Below are 25,017 nucleotides of genomic sequence, written 5' to 3'. Positions count from 1 at the left end.
ATGTAGCTCTATGAATCGCTCGTAAAGACCTATATGATCAACATATTTTGAACGGGTACAACATTAAAAAAAATCCCCGCCTAAGGCTGCATCCTGCTGATAAGTATTCCCTTTCTCACTTGCCCTGCCACCCCGCCCCCCCTCCAGGGGTTAATTTCAGTGGGAACGCAAGGGAACGGCGTTCCCTTACCTCCCAAGAGTGCCGGAACGCAAGGGAACGCACTTAAAACTAAAATGGCCTAAAAACGCGGGTTTACAGTTATAATTTTCAAAACTTTTTCCCGGGGGAGGGCCCCCGGACCCTCCTCCTTCCTGGGGGGTATTCCAGACCCCCCGGTCTGAGCATCCCGCTTTAGAGTTCCCACACCTAAAACTTTAGAAATTAAGCACTGCCCCCCTCACCATTCACTGACAGCTGGCAAGACGTTTGACCAGCACTATCGTAACTTTCCAAACTTTAAAATGCAGTCTATCGTCCGTTATTAATGAACAGGCTACAGCATTGTAACCAATGGGAGATGACTGATTATTTTACGTGGGAAGCTGCAGTCGACAAAATTCAATGGTAGGTTTGTAATAAAAACAGTGGCCAACTTTAAAAAAAAAATAAGTTGACGTGCTATAACCCTCTTTAAACAAAGAATTGCTTACGCAAAACTACAGCTCACACAAGGGAAACATTTTCTGAATGGGGAAAGCCACACATTCAGGAAAAACCCCTTTTACTTGTCTTCATAAAATGAAAGCTATCTCATGGTTGGCACAGACAGTGCATGCATGATGAATAATTTAATAACATTGTGCAATATATTTAATAACAGAAAACAGGAACATTTTCACATATAAAAACATTCACTGCACTTGAAAACCATGCCTATTAAATACATTGTGGTCCATTTCAAGACAAGACTTTTGTTTTAACATTAAGTTTTATTATTGGTTTACAACTAAATAATAAAAAAACCACAAGTAAAAATATTTAATGAAAAACAGATTCAATCATTCGATTTTCAATTTTATGATGCTGAAGATAATACAACTAAAGCACAAGGCAGAAATTATTTTCTTAAAGCTGTATAAAAAGATACAAAAAGCAATTCTACTAAAATGCAGTGAATTCTCTGACAACACCAAGGGACTAAAATATTGATCTCTCATTACAAAATCGAAATTAACATTTTAATTAGCTATATACAAACTCACTTCATATATACACAATAGTAAAACAATTGCTTGGCTTCACTCTGAAATCCAATATTTATAATAAACAGTCCATTTCACAAAAAAAAAAAAAAATCCCTACAGACAAGAAAAACAAATATGAACACAAGTTTTAAGTTATGGTACAAGCGACGTCAAAACGGGAGGAAAAAAAAAACACCGCGAATAGTCACACAACACCAGTTTGCCTTCGAAAGCACAGTGTTTATGCACAGAAAAAGTGTTCCCACAAACTGTTTTACAAGCAGTATTTTCCACTGACGTAAATAAGTATCTTACGCGAATGTGCACTCAGTACAGGTAGAGAAATGACTTGTCACGAAAGAGCAACTACGAGAAGTCCGTACCACTGAGCAATCTCAATCAACACTTGACCACAGGTAAAGTTTGGAGATAGCTCAACCGTAGCATGCCTGAAACACGTAAAGCACTACGCTCAAGAAACTTCCCAACTCGCATATGTACATCTTGAATTGCTAAGTAACATCTCAGGACATACATGCAAGAACTTAGAATGTACAAAGAAATAAGACAAACCCAATGGACAAACAAACAGCACAAAAATTGTATTAATACTGAAAGGTAGAGGCAAATCATATATCTATTTAAATAAAATGCTGAATTGGATTTATACATAAAAAAAAAATTGTAGATTCCCATAGTCCTGTTTTAAATTCATTTACAGTCATATTTCAAATATAGGTACATTACAATACATTTTTATCTTTATGTTTTACGGGAATGGCAATAAGTTATTACTGTGTATAAGAATTTAAAATTCAAAATGTTGTTTCCCATTACCAAGAGTATGAATCGACAAGAAGAAAATGAATAGACAACACACGACTTCACATTGTTTTGAATCCTGGAATCTAATATTGTGAAAACAAAATGTTTAGTTTTGGAATTATTGGCAACTATATTTAATGTAATCCTAAACTCTGCTGACATTTTTGATGCAGATTATAAAAACCAAATCCTTAATTTTACTATTTATTTCTTTGGCTATTGAGATTTTTTCTTACATAATTTATGGCTCTTGGTCAAGGCTTATTTTCCAGCATGGTACTCCTTATCTATTTTTTTTTACAAGGTTTATCATCCAAATACTTGAGGGGATGTATCAATGAATCAATTTTGTTATGCTGTCGCCACCAGCCGGTCCCACACGACTCACCGCAGGCTGGCCTCATCTTAAATACCTGCGAAATCCTGACCTGGGAAGGTCTTGCAGCCCTTTGAAGAATCGCAATATATCAGAATTCCCGACGTGACACTGGAAGCTCCGAGGGGCAGGCGCTACATGTTCGGGAGTCAGGGGCCTCCCCTGGACCCCTGTTGCGACGGGCCGACTGGCCTGCCACATCGCCTCACCTCTACTATCCTTTAAGGGGCCCGCCTCGTCAGGGGTGTATGTGTGTTAGTGAGGCGGGATGATAAGAGCGACGCTCGATGGTATTTCTAGCGCGGTGTCGCCTCTGGACTGGCGCGCAGTCTTCTCGTCGACACAGGATAACTGTGAAATTTGAGCGGTGACCGCAACATTATATGGCCGAGAAATGAAGATAAAGGTGTAATTTAAGTCCCTTAAGTGCTTTTAATAATCTGTACTGGTTGTTTTACGCCTAAAAATTACTCTGAAAACATGCGTTTTAGCCATTTTAACTCTTCTAGAAATACAGTTTAAAAACATGATCCAAAATTAAAAGTACTTTTCGGGCCTCAGCGAACTCTTAAATGCTTTTCGTAAACACACCCCACTAGGATATCTTAAGTAGTTTTGAAATCGCGTTGTTTTTCCTGAAGCTCTGCGCACCATCTGTGTGACCAGGTAGGCGGGCCCCTTAACTAAAACCTATCAACCGTACTAACTGCACCAGTACTAATCATATCTTCGGAATGATTTAAGTTCATCAACGTTTCAGACGTTTTGTGAAGTCCAAATTTGTGTAAGAACCCGACTTAAAATTCAACTGGAGTTAAGACTAACGATAGTGTTGACAAACTTAACACAACATTTGCTAAACCTGACAAGTAAAGGTAACGTCCTACTAGAACCATACACTGCCTTTGATTCTTCTCGAGATTCCCATTAAGTCTAAGGACTGGATAATGGCTGGGCATTGAGGCCAGCCTAGCCAGGGGGGGGGGGGGTTTAAGGGGTTCAAACCCCCCTTCCCCCTTAGCCCCAAATCTTTAATTAAATTTCTTATTCATCACTCAAACAAATTTCATATTAAATATTAATAAAATTTTTAGCATTACAATATTTAAATTTAAGTACTGAAAACTGCTAAAATAGCACTATTTTACACCTTAAAATCCCGGACCCCACACTTAACACCCCCCATACACGAATCCTGGCTACGCCACTGCATAAGACACACTATTATTTACACGCCGCCAGCCAGCCGTCATGACTGCGAGACTCGCTGTGGGGCACAGTTACTTCGCACCCCTGCTGCACACACAACAGAACACACCGTCACGACCTGAAGCCGTGCAATGCACCGCAGGTCGCACCACGGGGACACGCGCAGGGAAAGAGCCTCTGGAAAGAGCAGAAGCGTTGTGCAACAAGTGCTTCTCAAAACAAACAGTTGCAATATTTATTCAGACAGATGTTGAAAATAAAAAAAAATTATTTAAAGTTTGGGTCAGTTCACAATATATATGTAGGATTTTTATTACAGTTTAAATTCAAATATCCAAATAACCAAACGTCTGTAGCAACACACTCCATAACCACACAATTTGTTCACAGACATGGATCACTACAACTCTGTATGAAAACTCTGCAGAATGCAGATTGCTTTTCGCTTTAGCTTGAACCTATCTGTTGAAGCTTACACCAGATGAAGGAGAGGACAAAAAAAACTGTTCCTTCCAAACATGTTTTAGCTACTGATTTCAGAAAACTGATGGGATATTTGTTTATACTTAATGGTAACTCAAAGAGACTAGAGCTAAAAAACAATTTATGAATTTTATACCTAGAAAAATTTTCTATGTTAAAAGGCCACAATATTTAGTTCACGACAATTTTTTTTCTATAATAATGTGAAGTTTTTGCTTGCACACCACTTACTTACCAGCAGCTTGAGTTATACAATAAAAACCTTTTATCAAGGTTAACCACATATAGGCTTGATTCCAGAGTTTTTAAAAAAAAATCTCGGTTATCTTTAAAGAGTTTTAATTGTTTTATATTTTATCAAGTTTAACTGGTATTTGTGACAGCGACCAAAAAAGAAAAATTTACTTGCACCTTAATCAAACAAGACAATTTTGTACTTACCTAATATCACATTGAAGCATTAGCACTGAAGGATTGTCACTCAAAAGCTGTAAAAGAGAAAATTTTCAATTAAAAACAGTCACTAACACTATGAATTACATTGAAGTAGATTAAAGGGCACTAATTACTATAAAATTACTATATTTAAAAAATGATAAAATGAGAGAATACAAACTAAAACCAAGTTAGTTTTTAAAATAGACTAACAAAAAATGAACTGATAAAGAAATCTTAAGAAAAAATAACAGTATTACAACCACATACTTAAGAATAAATTGTGTGATGTCTGCTTCTTTGTTTTTGAAGAAAATATTTTAATATTTCATTATAATTATTTTTTTTTAATTAACACAAATTGCAAACCACAGAGGCACTCCCACTAACAATACAAATAGTTTTCAGCACTACATTTTGCTTCCTCATACTTCACTGATTTTATATTTTATACTATCGATTCTTTCAGTCAAAATTGTAAAGTGGGGGGAAAAGGCAAACAGAAAAAAAAAATAAAAAATGGAAAAAAAAAAATTAAAACAGGCACCTTATTTTAAAACACACTAAAGTGTTTCCCTACCATGTAAGCTAAATGCGACCGAAGGCAAACACTACAGAAATTCTAGAGAGAGCACATCTGCTTAAGTATTTCTAGAATTGTTCCAATTTCAAGAAACTGCAGTAGGAAAAAATATTCTTTATTCATATTACTGTTCACTCTCACAGAAGAGAAGAATATAAGATTTAGTGGCCATGATGGATGGAGAAAAATGTAAAAATGAATTCTTTGCCATTCCAACACGTTAATGGCCCTCTGTTACAATTGATAAGAATGAGCAGGACAGCAAAACCACAAGGAAAACGGTTAGCCCCCTGGAACTAATCAAACTATGTGATATAAAAAACTGTATACTATTTAATAATTGTTATCTATTGTTTTTTTTTTCGGTCAAAACAATGGAAAAATTTGGATAAAAAATTGGGTAGCATGAAAAATTAATTTCATTGTACTTGAAACATATATGACCGGAAAACCTCTGTGATTAACTTCAATACTCAAAACAAGTATATAAAAAGGTTATCATTGAATAAAATATTTGAAACAGGTAATTTTAACGGTTTTGTAAACAATTGCAACCGTTCATCAAAAATTCGGTAGTCGTTGGCATTCCTGCTAACTATATTCGTTTGGAAATGGCTTCGTGTTTACGTTTACCGTCTGGCTTTTGTAACTAAGTTGGTTTAATGTAGGATGATTTTGGTTTGGTTTTTTTTCTTAAAATGAACCTTTTAAAAATACATTGCGGTTATGTTAGTAAGAATGTATAAATACAGTAAAACATCATTTTTACATATTTCAAGGGACCAGGAAAAAAATATGTAAAAACTGGGAAAACACAAAAGGAGGGAAATGTTCAAATTTTTTTTGTCATCTCACTATGTGGGAAACAATAAGAAAATATATACCACACTAAATAATATGTCAGAGACGGTTACGTTTTTATATATTAACTAGAACTTCACTATCTCACATAATTAAAATTATAAATATATCCAATATCTCCGTTCTTCATTATTGCCGCAAGTTAAACATGAAATTTGCTGTTCTTGTGTAAGAGATGAGAATGTTGAAGCATCTTGATATAGCCACTTGGTGCTGAAATTTTGTAACACAATTGATTTTTGAACTTTGTATTTAATTACGCGTTAAAGTTTTATTAATTTCAGATTTTTTGAGAAATAATAGTGATGGGTCGAGACTCGAAAAATCGAGCGAGTCGAGTCGAGCCGGCGAAACTAAACTCGACTCGAAAACCGAGTTGATTAAGATCGTGTCCTCGAGTCTCGTCAAAGTTTAGTTTTTGGCTCGACCATAATATTGCACAATTTCCAGTCGTGAAGGTACTTATCCGAAACCATGCACTTTAAAATAAAATAAAATATAACGTGTTATTTAGGCCTACCTAGTGGAAAACCTCTGATCCAACACTGAAAACCTTGAAAACGAAGTCGGAAGATTATTTATTTTCGATCGTGTTTAACCGCAAACACTGCATCCCATCCTTCAATATGCACTTAATATTTCTAATTGCAACAAAATACCTTTATTTAACTAAAACGGAATTTAAAAAATGTTCTCTAGATTCAGTCATGAATAAGACCACGAACATCGTCAATATTTGGGCAGCTTTGGAAGTAAATAATATTTACTACTAAACACTAGATAGCCGCCATTTTAACTCCGGGCCAATGGCCTACGTAAGTCATCATACAGCCAGGGAATGTTGCCACTTTGACAAATCGATATCAACAATAATTGAAATCTCCAACCAGTTTTCCATGGCCGAACGGAAAATTGAGGCTGTTGATGTTTATGTTTACACTTGAAAGTAATGTTTGCGTCGCCGGCGTCGTATTAATTATAAACGGTTTAGTATTAGTGGAATTGATGTGTTTGTACGGCCTCGGACGTCACAAAGTGACGAACAGAAATCAAGAGCAGAGATTTGGGGATTTTTTGAAAAAATTGATGCAAATGCTGCAGAAAAATTTACAAGACTCCGTCATCATCAACTTCAAGTCTGATTCGTCACTTGGATGTGCATTTTCACTTAGTGTCAGTATGAAGATAAAAAAAAAGACAAAAAATAAAAATGTGTAGGGCAACCTTCAATAATTATATTATATTGAGAAATATTTTACTTATATTTATTTCGCTCATCATTCTGCAACTTGTACCTCGCTAAGTTTGACTCATCTTGACAAAAATCCATGAGTTTGGCTCGAGTTCGACTCGAAGACAAATTTCTATGAGTTCGACTCGAGCTCGACTCGAAGATAAATTTCTTTGTTTAACTCGAACTCGACTCGATGCTGAAATAGGGTGACTCGACCCATCACTAAGAAATAATACTATAAAACGATAGCTACCACCATCAATATAATTGTTTACATTGAGGAATAGAAGTTAAATTGCCATTACATTGTTTGAATATTCATTGCAGCCATTTGACTTTTCAGAATGTTTCTAATGTGTTAAAATTAGGGATGGGTCGAATCCCATTTTTCCCGAATCCGAATCCCAAACAGTACCTCGAATACGAATCCAGATCTTAAGGGCTAATTAAAAAATAATTTATAAGTTAAGATAAAAAATTAAACATTATGCAGAATTATTTAACCCTTTTAATTTTTATTTAAAAAAAACAAAAAAAAAACAAGGATTTTGACACGGTCTGCTCTGGATCAAGACAAATCCATTTTTGGTCACATATGTTTCCTGCAGTGCTGAACAAACGTTCAGAGAACACTGTCGCAGGTGGTGAACACAAATATTTTTTGGACAGTTTATGTAGCCTAGGTGAACACGCAGACTGAGTTTTCCAGTATTCAAGGATGTTTATTTCTGGGTTAACTGTAGGATCACGTAAGAATCTGGTCACTTCATCAATTGCTGTAGAATCCGGGTGGATTTAAGGCATTACGGCATTATCTGTGAGTACAGCGATTCATGTATCCACGGAAATAAGAAAACGAAATTCAACATCCCACGAAACAATATTTTGTAGTTACCAACTTGACATTTGTTTTAAGTCCCAAATGAAGATAAACGCTTTCCTGAAATATTTAATGGAAACTGAAAGGCGCCATCTTGGCTTCAAAGGTTTTAGGCCATAAGAAATATTGTTGTGCGTCTTTTAAAATTAAGCCTCACTACAGCATAGTTATTAAACCATAGTGATTAATATCCCCGAAGTTAAAAGTGACGGGGTGTTTTCTCTAGTTTACCCATTAAAATTCTTTATATTAATATAAGTTATTTTTTGTGTTGCTCAAAATGATTGGCTAACAAATTCATTGGTTGGCCATCATGGAATTCTCAGATAATAAATATTTTAACGTTGGTAGTCTACACAAACAAAACTTGGTCCTAAAAAAAATTCATAAATAGAATGTGTATCAGAATATTTAAAATTGAATCGCGATTAAAATAATAATAGTATAATGTATTAATTTTTGTCATTCATTATTTCATTGCTATTACTACATGTGTGACCGTAACTTGTGATGAAAGTCGGCATTAGTATTGTATTACTAAGTAACAGATTTCTTGGTAAAGTTATTTAAAAAAAAAAAAACAAGATTCATATTACTAGTCTAGTTCCTAAATGTGCTTTATTTTATTTTTTAGCATATTCTAAAAATACATCTGTGATTTATGCCTTATTTAATGCCAATGTAGCGACAATGCATCAATGTTCATGAATATAGAGTAAGTTTCCCAATTCAGTACATGCTTCATAATTTTTTTATATAATAACAAATTAAAAGTACAATACAGTAGAACCTCGTTAATCCGTGATGCGTTAATTCGGGAATCGGATAATCCAGGACGATTTAAAAGAGCAGAAAAAAAACGAGAAGTAAAAATTGTCAGCGCTTAAAATTAACGTCACACGGGGGCCGGTGGCTGGCAAACACTGCAAGCCATCGTTTGGGCCGCCAAACTCTGCAACGCTGTTTGTACCGACCCTTTGTGTCGCCCCCCTTTCAGCTGTCACATTTGTCACTCTTTAAAATTGAGGGGGATGTCCTGACTTCTGCTTCCCGTCTCCCTTTCTTTGTTTCCACCCGCCAACGCACGGCTGGCGCCTGGCGAGTGACTCACATGGCCTTGGCCTTAAACCAGCTGCACGCCGGTGTCTGAGAAGCTTGACAAGACCTTCTGGGCTTTTAATCGCTAGTCCGTGAAATTCGGTAATCCGTGATTATCTCAGTCCCGACCATCACGTATTAACGAGGTTATACTGTACCCCAATAGGATGTGTTCCAAGGTAAACGTAACAGACCAAGTAAATTGTAAGCATTTAAGTTTTTAAAGTACTAAATTTACATCAATATTTTTCCTCGAATCCCTAATCTTTTCCCTCGAATTTCGAATCTTTCAAATACTAGAGATTCGGTGGGATTCGAGGATTCGACCGGACCATCCCTAGTTAAAATGAACATCACCGAACATGCACGAAGACGCCATATTTATTGGAAACTCGTACGTTGCTTAAAACGTATTTTAATAATGGAACAGTAATCCGCTCTTTTGTGTATTTAAAATGTGATTTTTCACCTTTATTTTCATGCATAATACATCTAAGATTAAAGGGGAACGCTAAGAAAAGTACTTATTAATTTTCATGTTTATGTTACCATACGTTTGGTTCATGGCCGTATGGTGTACAATAGCAAGTGGCACAAAAAAAAAAGTAAGTTGTTTACAATGGCGAACGAAGCTGTGGTGACCATACACTCATGCAGTAACGCTTAATAATTAAACTTCACGCTATTCATTTTGAGAATTTAATGTTTTCTCTAAATTTTCCGATGGTTTGCCACGAAATACAGTACTAATTCTACATAAACAGTGGGAAATGCTTTTGCACAAGGCGGGAAAAGAATGCATTATTAGTATAGGGAAAATGACAGTGCATGTAAAGAAATACGTTAATCGCGGGAATTCGTATATTGCGGGTACGTAAAAATGAGGTTCTACTGTACTTTGGAAATTACATTAGAAGCTGGTGAAAACCGAAGCTCTTGGAATCACCACGAGAAATAAAACACAGCCATGTGAATACCATATTGGCCCAAATATTAAGGCGACCATTTTTATTTTTAACATAAACGAGAGATGAGAAAATTGGAAGTCACCTTATTTTCGCACCCAAGACGTCAGCACCGCAAACATTAGTTCCAAACTGAAAGCTACAGTAGAAACATTGTTAAAATGTTCACAATTTTATATTAACTAAAACTTTGTTACCTCACACGGGGAAAACGATAAATCCACCCAATATTGCAGTAATTCACAATTGTTTAAAGTTGAAAATTAAAATATTTGTTCTTGAGTAAAAATGTGAATGTTGAAGCATCTCAAAATGGCAACATTTTATTACACAATTCATATTTGTACTTTGTGTACAATAGCGTGTTAACATTTACGGTAATTTAATTTCAGATTTTTAACGGAAATATTTGTACTAAAATATCACAGCTATTTTCAGAACGATTGTTTACGTTTACAAACAGCAAATGTTAAGAACATTTAGGATGTAATGTTTGGAAATTCACGGCTGCCAACTGTCTTTCCACAATATTTCTTTATTGTAAAACATACATTGCCGAACACGTACGAAGATGCCATATTTACAGGAATATGGTACGTTGCTTCAAAAGGTATTTTAATAATTTCACAGAAATCCACTCATTTATGTAAAAACCTTTCAAACAACATAATTATCATAGATTATTCTTTAAAATTCATAGGACAGAAACTCTCTGTCAGAGAGTAATATGGACAAATATTCACGGTGAAGTCACCGAAGTTATTCATGGCAGTATGCTTCACCATGGTAGCTAGCCACTTGTTTTGTTCCGGCAAGCTGCATTCTTTGTTTTTGTTTGCTTTGTTACGTTTAACACACTACTAAATAGTAATACGTAGCTTAAGTGAAACGGAAATTTAAGTGTGGTATACATAAATGCAAAAAGGATTTATCAACACAAAATGTATGTCTAATGAATTATTACATTTTTTTGGCCTGTTGAAACTGCAGGTCGCCTTATATTCGGGCCAATACGGTATTTGCAATTTTAAATTTTGCTATTCGACTTACGAATGTGAATAGTTCGTCAGTTACTATTCGCAACTATTTGTGTTTACGAATATTCGCACACCCCTAATTATTTCCCAAATTATCACGAATTTCTGGAAACATTGTAAAATTGTGCCTCGAACTCTGGTGCCGACAGACGCCGGAGACGCCGACGGCTGGGAGTGCGCTCTGCGTGCCGGAAGGGCCATCACTGTTTAGTAATTACTTTGAGATGTAAGTGTACGTGCGTGTGGGGGAGCGGGCGGCCTGCTGGGGCGTGCCGTCGGGCGGGCTGCAGTTCAGGAAGTCCCAGATGAGGATCGTGTCGTCGTGCGAGCTGCTCACGATCTGGAACTCGTCGAACTGGAGCCGGAACACGCGGCCGGTGTGCTCCTGCAACGCCGACCACGCGTGTCACTCAAACAGGATCCCCACACTCCGAGTTGCCCCTGTCCAACCAAACTTTTTTTCCTTCTCGTTGTTTCATCATCTGACAATATTAAGCAACATAACATAAATATACTAAACGACAAACATTTATGAACAACACACACGACATGCCAAATTAGCCATAAAATATTTTCCCCGCACAATACACAGTTTGTACTGTCAACACTTCCCTCAATGATATGCAATCAATGCCGCCTGTCTGAAAGAAAAAAAAACCCACACACATGCACGCACGCACAGACAGATACAAATTTGAGCAAAATTTGAATTAGTAAAATATTGAAAGGTTCAAGAATATCTGGTGGATTGTGATAAAACCAAAGTAACACCAAAATTCAAGTTAATACATCACAAGGCAACAAAATGCAATTAAACTAATCAGCACTTTCAATCAGAACTTAACTCTAAAAGACAAATACGTTATTTTTCTAAATATTTAAAATCGTTAAAAATAATTTATTTAGCATGTGAAATAAAAATTAGAAGAATTGTAGTCACTAACACAAACAAACAAGGTAATTAGGAAATCTTACCACTAAGGTTCGTAAACAGAGCGTACTTGCGGGTGCTCTAGGGTCTAGAGCGGAGATGAGATCCCACACCTTTATTTTTCTGTAACGAGCAAAAGAGGAATTAATTTTTAAGTGTTCAACAGAAAGAGAGGAATTTTTTTTTAAAAATAATGAAAATTAAACATTAGCTTAGGAATAACGAAGCATTACTCACCCGTCATACGCTCCGCTAACGATTCTTTTACTGTCAAAACGTATACACCGCACCAACTCCTCGTGACCCTCCAACACTCTAAGACACGCTCCACATTCGATATCCCACAGCCTGAAAAAATTATAACACAGTTGGAGCACAAACATTAAAATCAAGAACCAAAGAAAAATATAGTGTAAAATACAGCAACTTTCCTACATCTCTCCCAGAGTTACATATGTAGCACATTACATTACCTATTCCTACATTTTGTTAACATCAAAAAAGACTTTGGAACATTATTAGTATGAACTTTCACAAATAAGTACACAGTAGATAGTGGTCACTACCATGTTTTACTATGTATGGCAAATAAAATATTGTATAATGAAATCTTATCAAAAAATTAATACTTAGGTGCATTGCAGTTAAAATGTCATCTAAAATTGCAGATGTATTAAGTCAAAATTTACAAAACCAGATATGGGAACCTTTCATTAAAAGGCAAGTGCTGAACATAATGCTTTATTTTTAAGATCTTACAAGGAAACTGCCTTCATGTCAAAATTCACGATGTTACATTACAAATAGAGCTGTGCAGATACGAATCGGCAGAAGCTGATATTGCCAATATTTAGTTGAATCTGCGTTTCTGCCAATTCACAATACGCTTGTTAATTTTTGGTCGATATTCTAGCATTTCAAAGGTATTCTTGAAATTATAAAAACATTAGGTTAAACCTCAACTCTGGAATTAAGTACCGACCATACTGACAGACACAAAAATAAAAATTCTATAGGTCTAATTTTAGTTGAAATGATCATCCCTGTCGGCTAGTGAAAAAAGGGACCCAAAAAAAAAGTTCGGGATCTTGGCAAAAATATCTTATTACTAATCTACCAATATTTTTAACATATACTGTAAGTAACAACTAGGGGTCTGCGAGCAGAGGATTTTACTTCGAGTCGAGCTCGAGCGAGTTTGCTAAAATACTCGCGAGTATCGAGTCGAGTTTTTTTATTTTAAGTTTATTGCACATAAATTTACTGTGATGGAGTAATAAAATGTGAGAACTTTTGAGAAAAATATGGAAATAAAAAAATTAACCAATATCATTGTTAGCCTACTAAATAGATAGGCTTACATATTTATTAAATTGTATGGTCTATGGTTGTTCTTATAATTGGTTTACATGGCTACAAAGACACAAACACTTTAGGCCTGTTTGGTAAGTCGGTCATGCAAAAAAATTAGTTCTGCATGCTCTGGGAGCAAGTTTTCTCTTTGACAGGAGATGGTATTTCCTGCCGAGGAGAAAAGTCTCTCGCTTGCTACCTGAGTGGCAGGTATTGCGAGGTAAAGCCTAGCTACTAGAGGTCTGCGAGCCTAAGAATTTTACTTCGAGCCGAGCTTGAGTGAGCCTACTGAAAGTTCTCGAGCTTTTATGGTACAGTTGCACAATTTTGGAAGTTATTTTTATCTTAAACTTAGTATACTGATTGAATAGTGTTAAAATGAAGTGGGCTTAATAATTTTGGTAACTATTTACAGTGTGCATTTATATTTTGCACTGCTAGAAAGAAATTTAAAAAAAAACATTTTTGCATTGAATCTTACATGTTTACATTGGTTCATAACTTGCAAAAAGAAAAACATATGCACAATACACCTACAAGGAAATTAAAGTCTTTTTCAGTATCCTGAAGGCTGAAATATGTTTTGATGCCATCAAATGTAGAGCTGTACCAATACGAATAGGCAGAAGCAGATTTTGCCCATATTTAGTTGAATTTGCATTTCTGCCGATTTCCGATACGCTTGTTAATTTTTGGCCGATATTACTGAAAAAACTAAAGAGTGCCATAATCTAAAAATCCACGAGTACCCTTTTCCCTTTTTATAGTAGTACTGCATTCTTTCAACTCACATTTTTTCTTAGCAACATGTGCCAACCGTACATATCAAAATTTAAATTTTTTTTTTCAATAACATTCTTTAATTTTAATATGTCATAAATAAATACATTACCATCACGGTAAATATACATCTCGGTTGTTACGGTAACTATAGTGCAAATGTGGTAGCTATCATACTTCTGTAGTAATTATGGTATCTACAAAGAATCTTTAGTTATTTTTATGGTAATTATCTTAAGATAACTATTGGGCTTGTACTGTAGGTATGGTACATCATCTATATTTTTTCGAAGTTGTTTTTATTTGTCTTTTATTCACATTTATATTTGAGACAGGAACTTTCGGAAAAATTGTAAACGGTACTTTATATCATACATTTAATGGCGTACAATTTAAACGCTTTATACAGAGAAACTTACTATGCGGGACCGTCGTAAGCGAGTTTTACTGTATTTTCTTCCGTAAATAGTAAAACACCGTCACAATGCTTACCGGCCAAATAACCTGCTGCTGTTGGATGCTCGAAATTATCGAGTCTTAACAATTTTTTCCAGCCGAGCTCGAGCTTGAAGTAAGTACTCGGCTCGAGCTCGATTTTCGAGTTCTTGCAGACCTCTAAATGTTTCAATTACTTAGATAACTGGCGATTAAGTAAAATTCAAGACATTTTTGGTTAGGTAGGCCCACCAAAATTTTTTAACCTACATTTGTAGGAGAGTTGTTATTTGTGACGTATGAAAATGTGTATAAAAGTTCGTCTAATATGCAGGCAAGTACAGTATATATGTTTTCTTTGCGATCTTGGCATCTTATAAGTAAACAATAAACATAACCTTTGCAAGTGGAGGAGAAAAAAACTCGAATCGATTTTTCGAGTTTTGATTTTGAGTTCGAGTTTTACACCAAGACTCGACTCAAATTCGAGTACTCGCAGATGTATAGTAACAACTCCATTACACATTTATTATATGTATAGATAAGTGATGTGTCCGTTTTACTTTGTTCTCAGTTCTCAGTTTTAGGTAAACCTTCACACAATTTTTTTAAAGTCACAACAAAGATACAGTGTGGTGTGTTTGTTTAACATGACTCATCAGCACTCCTCTTAACCATAAGTTAGGTATAAATTAGTGATGGTTCGAATCCCATTTTTCTCGAATCCGAATCTCGAATCCCAAACAGTACCTCGAATCCGAATCCAGTTCTCAAGGGTTAATTATAAAATAATTTATGTTAAGAGAAAAAATTAAACATATGCAGAATTATTTAACCTTTTAAATTTTTATTTAAAAAAAACAAGGATTTTGACACGGTCTGGATCAAGACGATTCCGTTTTTGGTTACATATGTTACCTGCAGTGCTGAACAAACGTTCAGAGAACATAAAGATTTTTTGGACAGTTTATGTAGCCTGGGTGAACACGCAGTCTAAGTTTTCCAGTATTCGAGGATGTTTATTTCTGGGTTAACTGTAGGATCACGTAAGAATCTGGTCACTTCATCAATTGCTGTAGAATCCGATTTGGTGGATTTAAGGCATTATCTGTGAGTACAGTGATTCATGTATCCACGGAAATCGGACAACGAAATTCAACATCCCACAGAACAATATTTTGTAGTTACCAACTTGACATTTGTTTAAAGTCCCAAATGAAGATAAACACTTTCCTGAAATATTTAATGGAAACTGAAAGGCGCCATCTTGGCTTCAATGGTTTTAGGCCATAAGAAATATTGTCGTGCGTCTTTTAATATTAAGCCTCACTAAAGCATAGTGATTAATATGCCCGAAGTTAAAAGTGACGGGGTGTTTTTTCTATTTTACCCAATTAAAATTTTTTATATTAATATTAGTTATTTTTTATGTTGCTCAAAATGATTGGCTAACAAATTCATTCTTTGGCCATCATGGAATTCTCAGATAATACATATTTTAACGTTGGTAGTCTACACAAACCAAACTTGGTCCTAAAAAAATTCATAAATAGAACGTGTATCAGAATATTTAAAATTGAATTGCGATTATATAATAATTGTATAATGTATTAAGTAAGTTTCCCAAATCAGTAAGTAGATGCTTCATAATTTTTTTATATAATAACGAATTAAAAGTACAATACAGTAGAACCTCGTTAATCCGTGATGCTCTAATTCGGGAATCGGATAATACGGGACGATTTAAAAGAGAAGAAAAAAAAGAGAAGAAAAAAAAGAGAAGTAAAAATTGTCAGCGCTTAAAATTAACGTCACGCGGGCCGGCGGCAAACACTACAAGCCATCGCGTGGGCCGCCAAACTCTGCAACGCCAAACTCTGCAACACTCTGCAACGCTGTTTGTACTGACCCTTTGTGTCGCCCCCCTTTCAGCTGTCACATTTGTCACTCTTTAAACTTGAGGGGGATGTCCTGACTTCTGCTTCCCGTCATCCTTTGTTTGTTTCCACCCGCCATCTCACAGGTGCCTGGCGAGTGACGTGTCTGGCTGGCATTCGGCTATAGGGGGGGAGGGGGTGCAAGGTCAGCACGATCTTATCTTTCTCTCTTCGGCTGTTGTAAAGGCAGTTGTAAATGACTGTGAACTAATGGCTAGGCAGTGCTGTATTTTTTTAAGCCGAGACACTAATTCGAAGATGGCCTGCCCTTACCATGAACGGATTATACGGGTTTATTTTTATTTTTTACAGGATTTCAATTATCCAGGCATCGGCAGGTCCCAATTAACATGGGGAGTTTACTATTTTTTATCCATCTGCTGCCAAGGCGCAGTAAGCCTCGGGAGATGTTACGTCACATGACCTTGGCCTTAAACCAGCTGCACGCTGGTGTCTGAGAAGCTTGACAAGACCTTCCGGGCTTTTAATCGCTAGTCCGTGAAATTCGGTAATCCGTCATTATCTTGGTCCTGACCATCACGTATTAACGAGGTTCTACTGTACCTCAATAGGATGTGTTCCAAGGAAAACGTAAACAGGCCAAGTAAATTGAAAGCATTTAAGTTTTTAAAATACTACATTTACATCAATATTTTTCCTCGAATCCCAAATCTTTTCCCTCTAATTTCGAATCTTTTGAATACTAGAGATTTGGTGGGATTCGAGGATTCGACCGGCCCATCCCTAGTATAAATATATAAATTTGATATTGTAAAATGAGTTGATATAGGTTAGCCATATTTAAAATACTATAAAATAATTAAGAATTAACAATTTAAAATGTAGCTAACAATCTCAGAACTAAACAAGTTGTACGAAGAAGCATTTTACGTTTGTCAAAAATTTGTATTTCTTGTACATTATTTCATTTTTTGACTCTCGGCACCTAGATTAGGATTCGAGTTTCTTTGAGATTCAGATTCGAGGAAATTGGGATTCGACTAGGGCTGGGCGATTAATCGAAAATTACGATTTCGATTCGATTCCGTAAATAATCGAAATCGTTTCTTCTTTAAAATTAAGATTCGAAAAATTCGAACTTTGTCTAGGTCATTTGCATGGTGACAATTTCCACACATTCTGTTAAATTGCACATAAACTTTGTATGTACGTAAATCCTCAACGAATATTCCATTTAGCGACGTTCTTCATATCTACGAACTTTGGTTCTGCCAAACACTCATGATTCATAAGCAATATTTACCTCCAATCCTCTAAATAACAACTCGTTTAAAATGGGAAAAAAAAAAAAAAAAAAATCTTTATTACAAACGGCCGAGAAACACATTAATTATGCAATTGGAAAGTCCACGAACCAATCGTCCAATAAGTTTCATTTCTGGGCTGTGAATATAACCTCAATCACCGAAAGCGGTAAATAAACACTACCTTAGCTTCATAGATATGATACCGTCGTGCACGCAACACTTCCACAAAATGGCTGCCGAATTGTCTGCAACTTGAGCGCTAATGGTGGCAGACTTCAGTACCACAGCTTGGACATAAAAAAAGTCTGATTCTTCCATCGAAGCTGTGCAGTTGTTTCACTATATCTGTGATAACAACTTTGTTTTGGTTCTGGGTTCCGCTTTTATACGTTTTTTTTTTTTTAAGTGAGGATTTTTGATAGCTACACATGTGGTAGTTGTGTTCTTTTTCTTTGTCTTAACATATATGCCTTCACTGCAGTATCACAGATGCGGACGACATTAATGGAAAATGCAAGAGCGTTAGTACTGTGGAAATGAGAAATGATCAATCATGTTTATTTTATTTTGTCACGTCCTCACGTCCAATACCGTGTTGAGTTTCTAGTGTGAAAACAATCTTTGTGCTGATTGTAGAAATGAGTGAAAACGTGAAAGTTGCATTTAAAGGGCGAAGTGTGGTTTGGAAATTTTACGAAAAAGTGTCAGAAACGCATTCAAAATGCAAAACATGTGGCAACAAACTTATACAAGTTCATGGGAGCACAACCAGCATGGCTAAACATCTCGCAAAACACACTGACGTATATTCCGAATTTTTAAAATTGCAATCTTAAATGAAATCTGTGGTACTTCCATCTTCATCTGTACCCAAACAGAAAATTGTCCAGCAAACTGCATTTTCTAGGTTAGAAAAATATCCAAACGATCATCCCAGAGCAGTTTCCATTACCAGTGCAATAGGCAAAATGTTGGCAACAGGTCTTCAACCAATCAGCATGGTCCAAGATACAGGTTTTAGAGACCTCATGTCACTGGTTGAACCAAAATATAGCATGCCTGACCGTAGAACATTTGCAAGGCGTGTAATTCCAGATCTTTATGAACATCATCTTGAAAGAATAAAAACAAAACTGGCAACAGACATTGACGGCGGAGTAAATTCCATAGCTTTAACCACATTCATGTGGACTTCACGAAGTAATGATTCTAAGAATGTTTGCCTACATTGTTAGAAATTTTTTTACACTTGTTTACCTTATGCATTTGCTCTAGAATTAAAGAATCGAATCGAAATCGAAATTTCAATTTTTTTACAGTAATTTGAATCGGAATCGAATCGAAATGAAATCTGTGGAATCGCCCAGCCCTAGATTCGACCCATCACTAGTTGAAAGAAAACTAATTGGATGTGCGCGTGTTGGTCACTGGCGACATACTGCGGCACTTTACTCAAGAGAGTCTTATTGTATTTTCACCGTTATGCTTTCCATGGTACCGGTACCGACATTATATTTACGGTTCTCAGTGGCGGTTAATTTGCTGAGAACCGGCGGAACCGACCCATTACTAGCACAGACATAGTACATGTAAGCAGGGGAGAAGCCAGGGGGTTTTTTAGGGGTTCAACCCCCCCCCCCCCCCCCCCCCGCAGCAAATCTTTAATTAATTTCTTATTCATCACTCAAACATATTTCATATTAAAATTAATAAAAATTTTTACCATTACAATATTTAAATTTAAGTACCGAAAACTGCTAAAATAGAACTATTTTACACCTTAAAATCCCGGACCCCCGCTTTAATACTTCCATGCTTCTTAACACCCCCCATACACAAATCCTCAATGGCTACGCCACTGCATGTAAGCACACACACACACAGAGAGATACGCTAGGAGCATTTAGAGCGCAGGAAGTAAGTGCGAGCTTATCACCGTCGAACAGCTAACCTTATGGTGTTGTCGGAGCTGCCGCTGACGACGAGGCGATCTCTGTACTGGAGGCACGCAATGCCGCGCTTGTGGCCGTTCAGCGTCCGCACAAACTCGCACGTCGACGTGTTCCACACCTTGATCGTGCGATCGCCCGAGGCCGACACAATGTACTTCTCGTCAAAGTCAACGACGTTGACCGCGGCTCGATGACCGACGAGGACTCTTCGTAACGTTATTTCTGTTTGGGACGTCATGTCCCACACGGCTATCGAACGATCCTGCACAAATTGACACGCAAGTCACAGTCAGTATCACTTTATTTAAAACAACAGTTCCCTTCCACCATAGTTATCACTTTGCCAACTAAAATTACAAAAGTTTGCAAAGTTTTGGACCTCTTCTGCAAAGAAATTAAATTCTTTGCATCGTGTACGAGTCTTTTGTGTAAAAGGTTTCAACTTAAGATCAGTAACGTTTCGGCCAGCGTGAAGCTTTGACTAACCAAATTCATCGAGACTCTTTAATATTTGATTTGACTTCGCTAGAAAATTTGTGATTTGTTGAGTTTGAGCTTTGGTTCTAATGCAAAGCTTCGTATCTGACATGAAGCTTTGCGTTTGTTGCAAAGCTTGAAAACCTCGGAAGCCCAAGATTCACTCATAAATTTTTTTTTGTTTATCTTTTTTTTTAATAAACTTGGTTACTTAAAAAAAAAAAACACACAATATCATGCATTGTCATTTTACAATTTTAACAAATGATGTCAGAATCAGAGCAAAAGCGGTCAATCGATTAATCATTACAAATGTTAAAACATTTATTTTTTTTGCTTCAATCCTGTATTTTGTAAAAATAAGAGCAATACAGCTTCACCGAAAACAATATTCACAATTTAATTCGATTTAGAGTTCACGAACGTACCTAACATTTGATTTTAAATTTGCTTTGCGTCAAAAAAAAAAAACTAGTACTCAGGCTGTGTTCCAATTCCAAATAATCCGCACTCGCGCTCGTGCTCATACTCACACCCACAATTCCTTGCGTGCAAAGTGCATGCTCCATGCGTGCTCGCCATTTGGAACACAACCATACTCCAAAGTAAACACACCCATGTGGTAGGCGGCGACGTGTGTTTATGTGTAGGTTTTGATTTGTGACAATGGAACACGCAGTAGGAGCAATTGCGTCTCTAATGGTAGTAAACCAACAACAGAGATGTTTATGACGGCAACGGTTATGTCGCATTGTCCAGGCAATAAACAGGAGACGAGTAATTTAATTATAACACGATCCTTGCAGCAATGATTGTTACTGGAGGTGCACACATGAAGACATCGCGTGTTGTTTAATTACGAACAGGTACTTACAATGAAACGTGCATTGTTCATTTGCCATTGTTTTAGATCAGTGGTTCCCAAACTTTTTCAGTTGGCGACCCACCTTTCCTTATATGAATACCTCCACGGTCTATCTGTCCATGGTGGAGTAAAAAACCTAATTTTTATCGTATCCATTCCCCTATATATAATTTACCATCAAATATTGCATATATATATATCTATGCTTTTTTTAAGATACCGATTAATTATTGATAAACAATTTGTGTTCTGATTTGAAAATGGTTGACAAAATATAAGAACTTACTTCCGAGAGCGAGTACGTGAGCACGCATGTTTACCTATTTGGAACACAGCCTCAACACGGGCCCGGTGGAGTTCGAATATTTTCCCTCCGTCGACTCTGCTCTGAAGGAAGCACTGACCTTGGAGCAGGTGACCATCATGCCGTTGTTGAAGCGCAGGTGCAGCACCGCCTCGCAGTGGTGGATCAGCGTGTTGACCATCTCGCCCGAGAACACGTCCCACACGCGCACCGTCGAGTCGCTCGACCCGCTGATGATCACCTTGTCGTCGTACTGCAGGCACAGCACGGAGCCCGTGTGCCCCGTCAGCACCTGCGAACCCGAGCGTCCTCCCTCAAGGCCACCGTCTCTCGCTTCCGCCGCGGCCGACCGCTTGTTCCCGCGCTACTCTCGTCGGTCTGCTTTCTGCGAATATTGGTTCTCTTATCAAAATAGATTTCAGAAATTTTCAAATCAAATTTAATCATCCAGTAAAACTGTTTTTTTTCCACACTTCACAAAAGGCAAGGGTATATTAAGCAAAAAAAAAAAAAAAAAAAACCCACAGTAAAATGAAAAAGTAAACACTAAAACACTAAAAATGATTCAAATAGCCCCTTGTGATTGCTCTTCGAAAAGGGGTAGTTGTTCCTCCAAAAATCAACAGATCGCGGAAGTGTTGTATCATAAGCATGCGTAGAAAGAATGGCGCTGTAAACCACTGAAGAGAGAAACTTTGAGGGAACTATTATAGGACCATAATAGTGTGGTGTAAAAGGCGAGAAAATAAAAAAAAAACCTGATACATTTTTTTTTTAAAACCACGACCATTTCTAGTTTGGAAAATTGTTTTATTACATATTTAAAGGCATGTTTGTACTATTGCATGAAACAATCCAAATTCCTCGACGAATCTTCTTGGCTTCACACATGTTACAATATATTCATTTTTTTTTTTGTCAATGAGTCCCACTTGCTGAATTTATTGGTACCGAGTAGTAAATAAATTAATCCCTTTGAAATTAAGGACCAAAAAAAAAAAAAAAATTATTTACAAATATTGAATTTTGTTTGAATTCTTGCAGACCCTACTAATCAGTAATCACGTTTCTTTGCAATCACCCTAAGATGACACGAGTAGAAATAATGGCGAACGAAGGGAGGAAGGATGAAGGGCTTCGGCGGATGTCGGCTCACTCCGGCTCGGCTCGGCCCACCCCCTCCTTCCGAGACTCTGGAAGGGCGACGAGCAGCTGGATGTGCGACAGGTTGCCGGCCTCCAGGCAGCCAGCGAGGTCCTGTCCGCATGTAGGGCATTACGACGGAGGAACTGCCATCGGCGCTCTTTGACTAGCGCGAGAATGCGACAGGACAACTCAACACCCAGTCCTGAACCCGGCAGGGGAAAGTTTTCATCAACAAGTTTCCCAGATTCAGCCGGGAACCAAATAGAGGACCCTTGGCTAACCAGCCCGATTTTAATTCACTGACACAGCAGATTAAATTTCCAAATATTTCAATACCATGTAATTTTTTTTAAAAACTATTTTCAAAAAAATATGAATCCATAAATTTAAGAATACTTCCAAAATTTATGCATCGTACTTACCTTAGTTACTGTAAAAGGTGAGTGAGTTATAAAATGCATACAACTGAAATGGATTAACCTTAAGTACATAAATTACACCTGTGCAAATAGGTTTTTTTAAACAAGAATTTAATATACAGTGTTCTCTCTCATAATCGTCACACTTTTTATTCTAAAATCAAGCTTGAAAAGTAGGGGTGCGACAATTAAACGGAATTTTTTTTTTTAGTTATATAAAGTTATTCATAAAAACAAAAACCAATTCATAGAAAGTAAGTTTATTTAAAACGTGAAGTATAAAAGAGCATGCCAAACTATTTAAATTAATAAGTCATGCAAACAAAACCTTTCAACTTTAAATAGAAAAACTAAATCTGTGATCCAAATGCAAGCCGAACGAACACTTAACTATTGCCGCAGTAAGTACACACTCCACGAAAGAGAGCGGGCCATCAGATGTAGTTAACTCGGCACTCGAGAGAGAGTGCGCGTTGTATGCACTCGGCGAGATACCGATATTCGGCTAGTGTGCGCGCTCTTTACAGGAAGCAACATAACCAAACATTAATGATTGCAACAAGCGCTGGCTACATTTTTGTAAGCGGTACACAGCAGCGACGCAGACGAAAAGATGAAGGTTATAAAGTTTAAAAATGTTTATAAAAGAAAATTTACACATCAGACAAGTGGTACCTCGTTACTACAAGAGCTGACAACGGCGGCAAAAATTCTCGTAACGAGTACTCGTAACAACCGTATGTAAACAATTCAAGTCAAGTTAGATTCTGGACCATCCAAACAGTCTTAATCTCACACCGTAACTTGAAAACGGTGCACTATAGTGAAAAAACGTGTTGAATAAAAGTTGTAGCAAATTAAATTACGAATAGAAAAAGGTCTCTATCGAATTTTTTGTATCTAGAATAGTTTTTGATTTAATCGCGAATGAAATGGCCTGATACAAAGACCGGAGCCATTCAAGATCACGGAGGGAAAGTATGTGAAGCGGTGTGCTGAAACATGACTGTCCTACGCACAGAAAGTGTTTTGTTTAATTTAAATAACATTTTTAATTATTATTATTATTATTTATTGACATTTTATGTTTTGTTCTATGGTTATGTATTTGGACGTATCTGCAACTACCATTCTCTATGGTGTAATCTGAGTGACGCCGAAGCTCAATTAACAAGACCCCTCTAGGGAACAATGGACTTAAAACGGCAAATTGAACTTTTTATTCAATAATTGCATAACAGAATTTTCATTGTTGGAAAATCCTATTTTAAATTTAAGGCATTTTGATGTATTGATTTGTTTTGTTAATTGTCTGTGAGTGATTTTGAACGTGTAATTAAGTCAACAATCCTAGTGTTTCAGCCAATCAGCGGCGGTGTTACTTAAGATAAGCGTCACTACAGAATTAACGGTAGAGAGTCTTGAATTAACGGCGATGATGGCTACATAGCCCGGGTTTAAATCCCCACAAAAATCAACGAAGATAAATAGCTGGGTAGATCATCCTACAACCAGGATGTTTAAAACGTCGTATAAGCCTAAAGTACATGTTATTTAATTAGGGCACGCCATAACTGACGTGTATTTAGGAGTGATTTACCGTGAGTAAACAGCCGACTCATGATGCCATACTAATTTAACTGTTTTCTACCTACACACATCGTAATATTGCCGACGGACTTTTAAATATTACATTTTATTGTTGAGCACGTTAAAGGACCTATTGAGATAAACATTTTATTAAAAACAATCACGCATCCTGTTTCTACACTTGATTTTGTTCAAACACCCAGAGGTGAACTGAGACAGATGTCTCAAGATGCTTTACCGCAATTATTTATTGAGTTCAGCCGCGGAATATAAAAATCAACTTTAATCACGAACACTACAAATAAACATTATTTTCTCACGCTAATTATCGATTATAAATTGAGATTTCAACAGACATTATTATTTCGAACTATATGAACTTTTGTTTT

General features: G+C 36.6%; 1 protein-coding gene across 10 annotated transcripts in view; it reads right to left on the bottom strand.

The window, feature by feature from the left end:
• Nucleotides 1-795: 795 nt before the first annotated feature.
• LOC134538220 (beta-TrCP) overlaps nucleotides 796-25,017 on the bottom strand; it is a 42,253-nt gene continuing 18,031 nt past the window's right edge. For 2 of the 10 annotated variants that reach the window (XM_063379333.1, XM_063379338.1), the window contains exons 6-12: nucleotides 21,574-21,765; nucleotides 19,827-20,089; nucleotides 12,340-12,450; nucleotides 12,147-12,225; nucleotides 11,408-11,556; nucleotides 4,520-4,566; nucleotides 796-1,634 (exon numbers count right to left, since the gene is read on the bottom strand). In XM_063379333.1, coding sequence (XP_063235403.1) covers nucleotides 4,560-4,566; nucleotides 11,408-11,556; nucleotides 12,147-12,225; nucleotides 12,340-12,450; nucleotides 19,827-20,089; nucleotides 21,574-21,765 — 801 coding nt within the window. In that variant the 3' untranslated portion in view covers nucleotides 796-1,634; nucleotides 4,520-4,559. The other 8 variants (XM_063379328.1, XM_063379330.1, XM_063379331.1 and 5 more) reach the window with 6 other exon arrangements.

The sequence above is a fragment of the Bacillus rossius genome, chromosome 13, assembly GCF_032445375.1.
Source record: "Bacillus rossius redtenbacheri isolate Brsri chromosome 13, Brsri_v3, whole genome shotgun sequence".
Taxonomy (NCBI): domain Eukaryota; kingdom Metazoa; phylum Arthropoda; class Insecta; order Phasmatodea; family Bacillidae; genus Bacillus; species Bacillus rossius.
The sequence above is the reverse complement of the archived record's forward strand: the minus strand, read 5'-3'. Positions and strand labels throughout refer to the sequence as shown.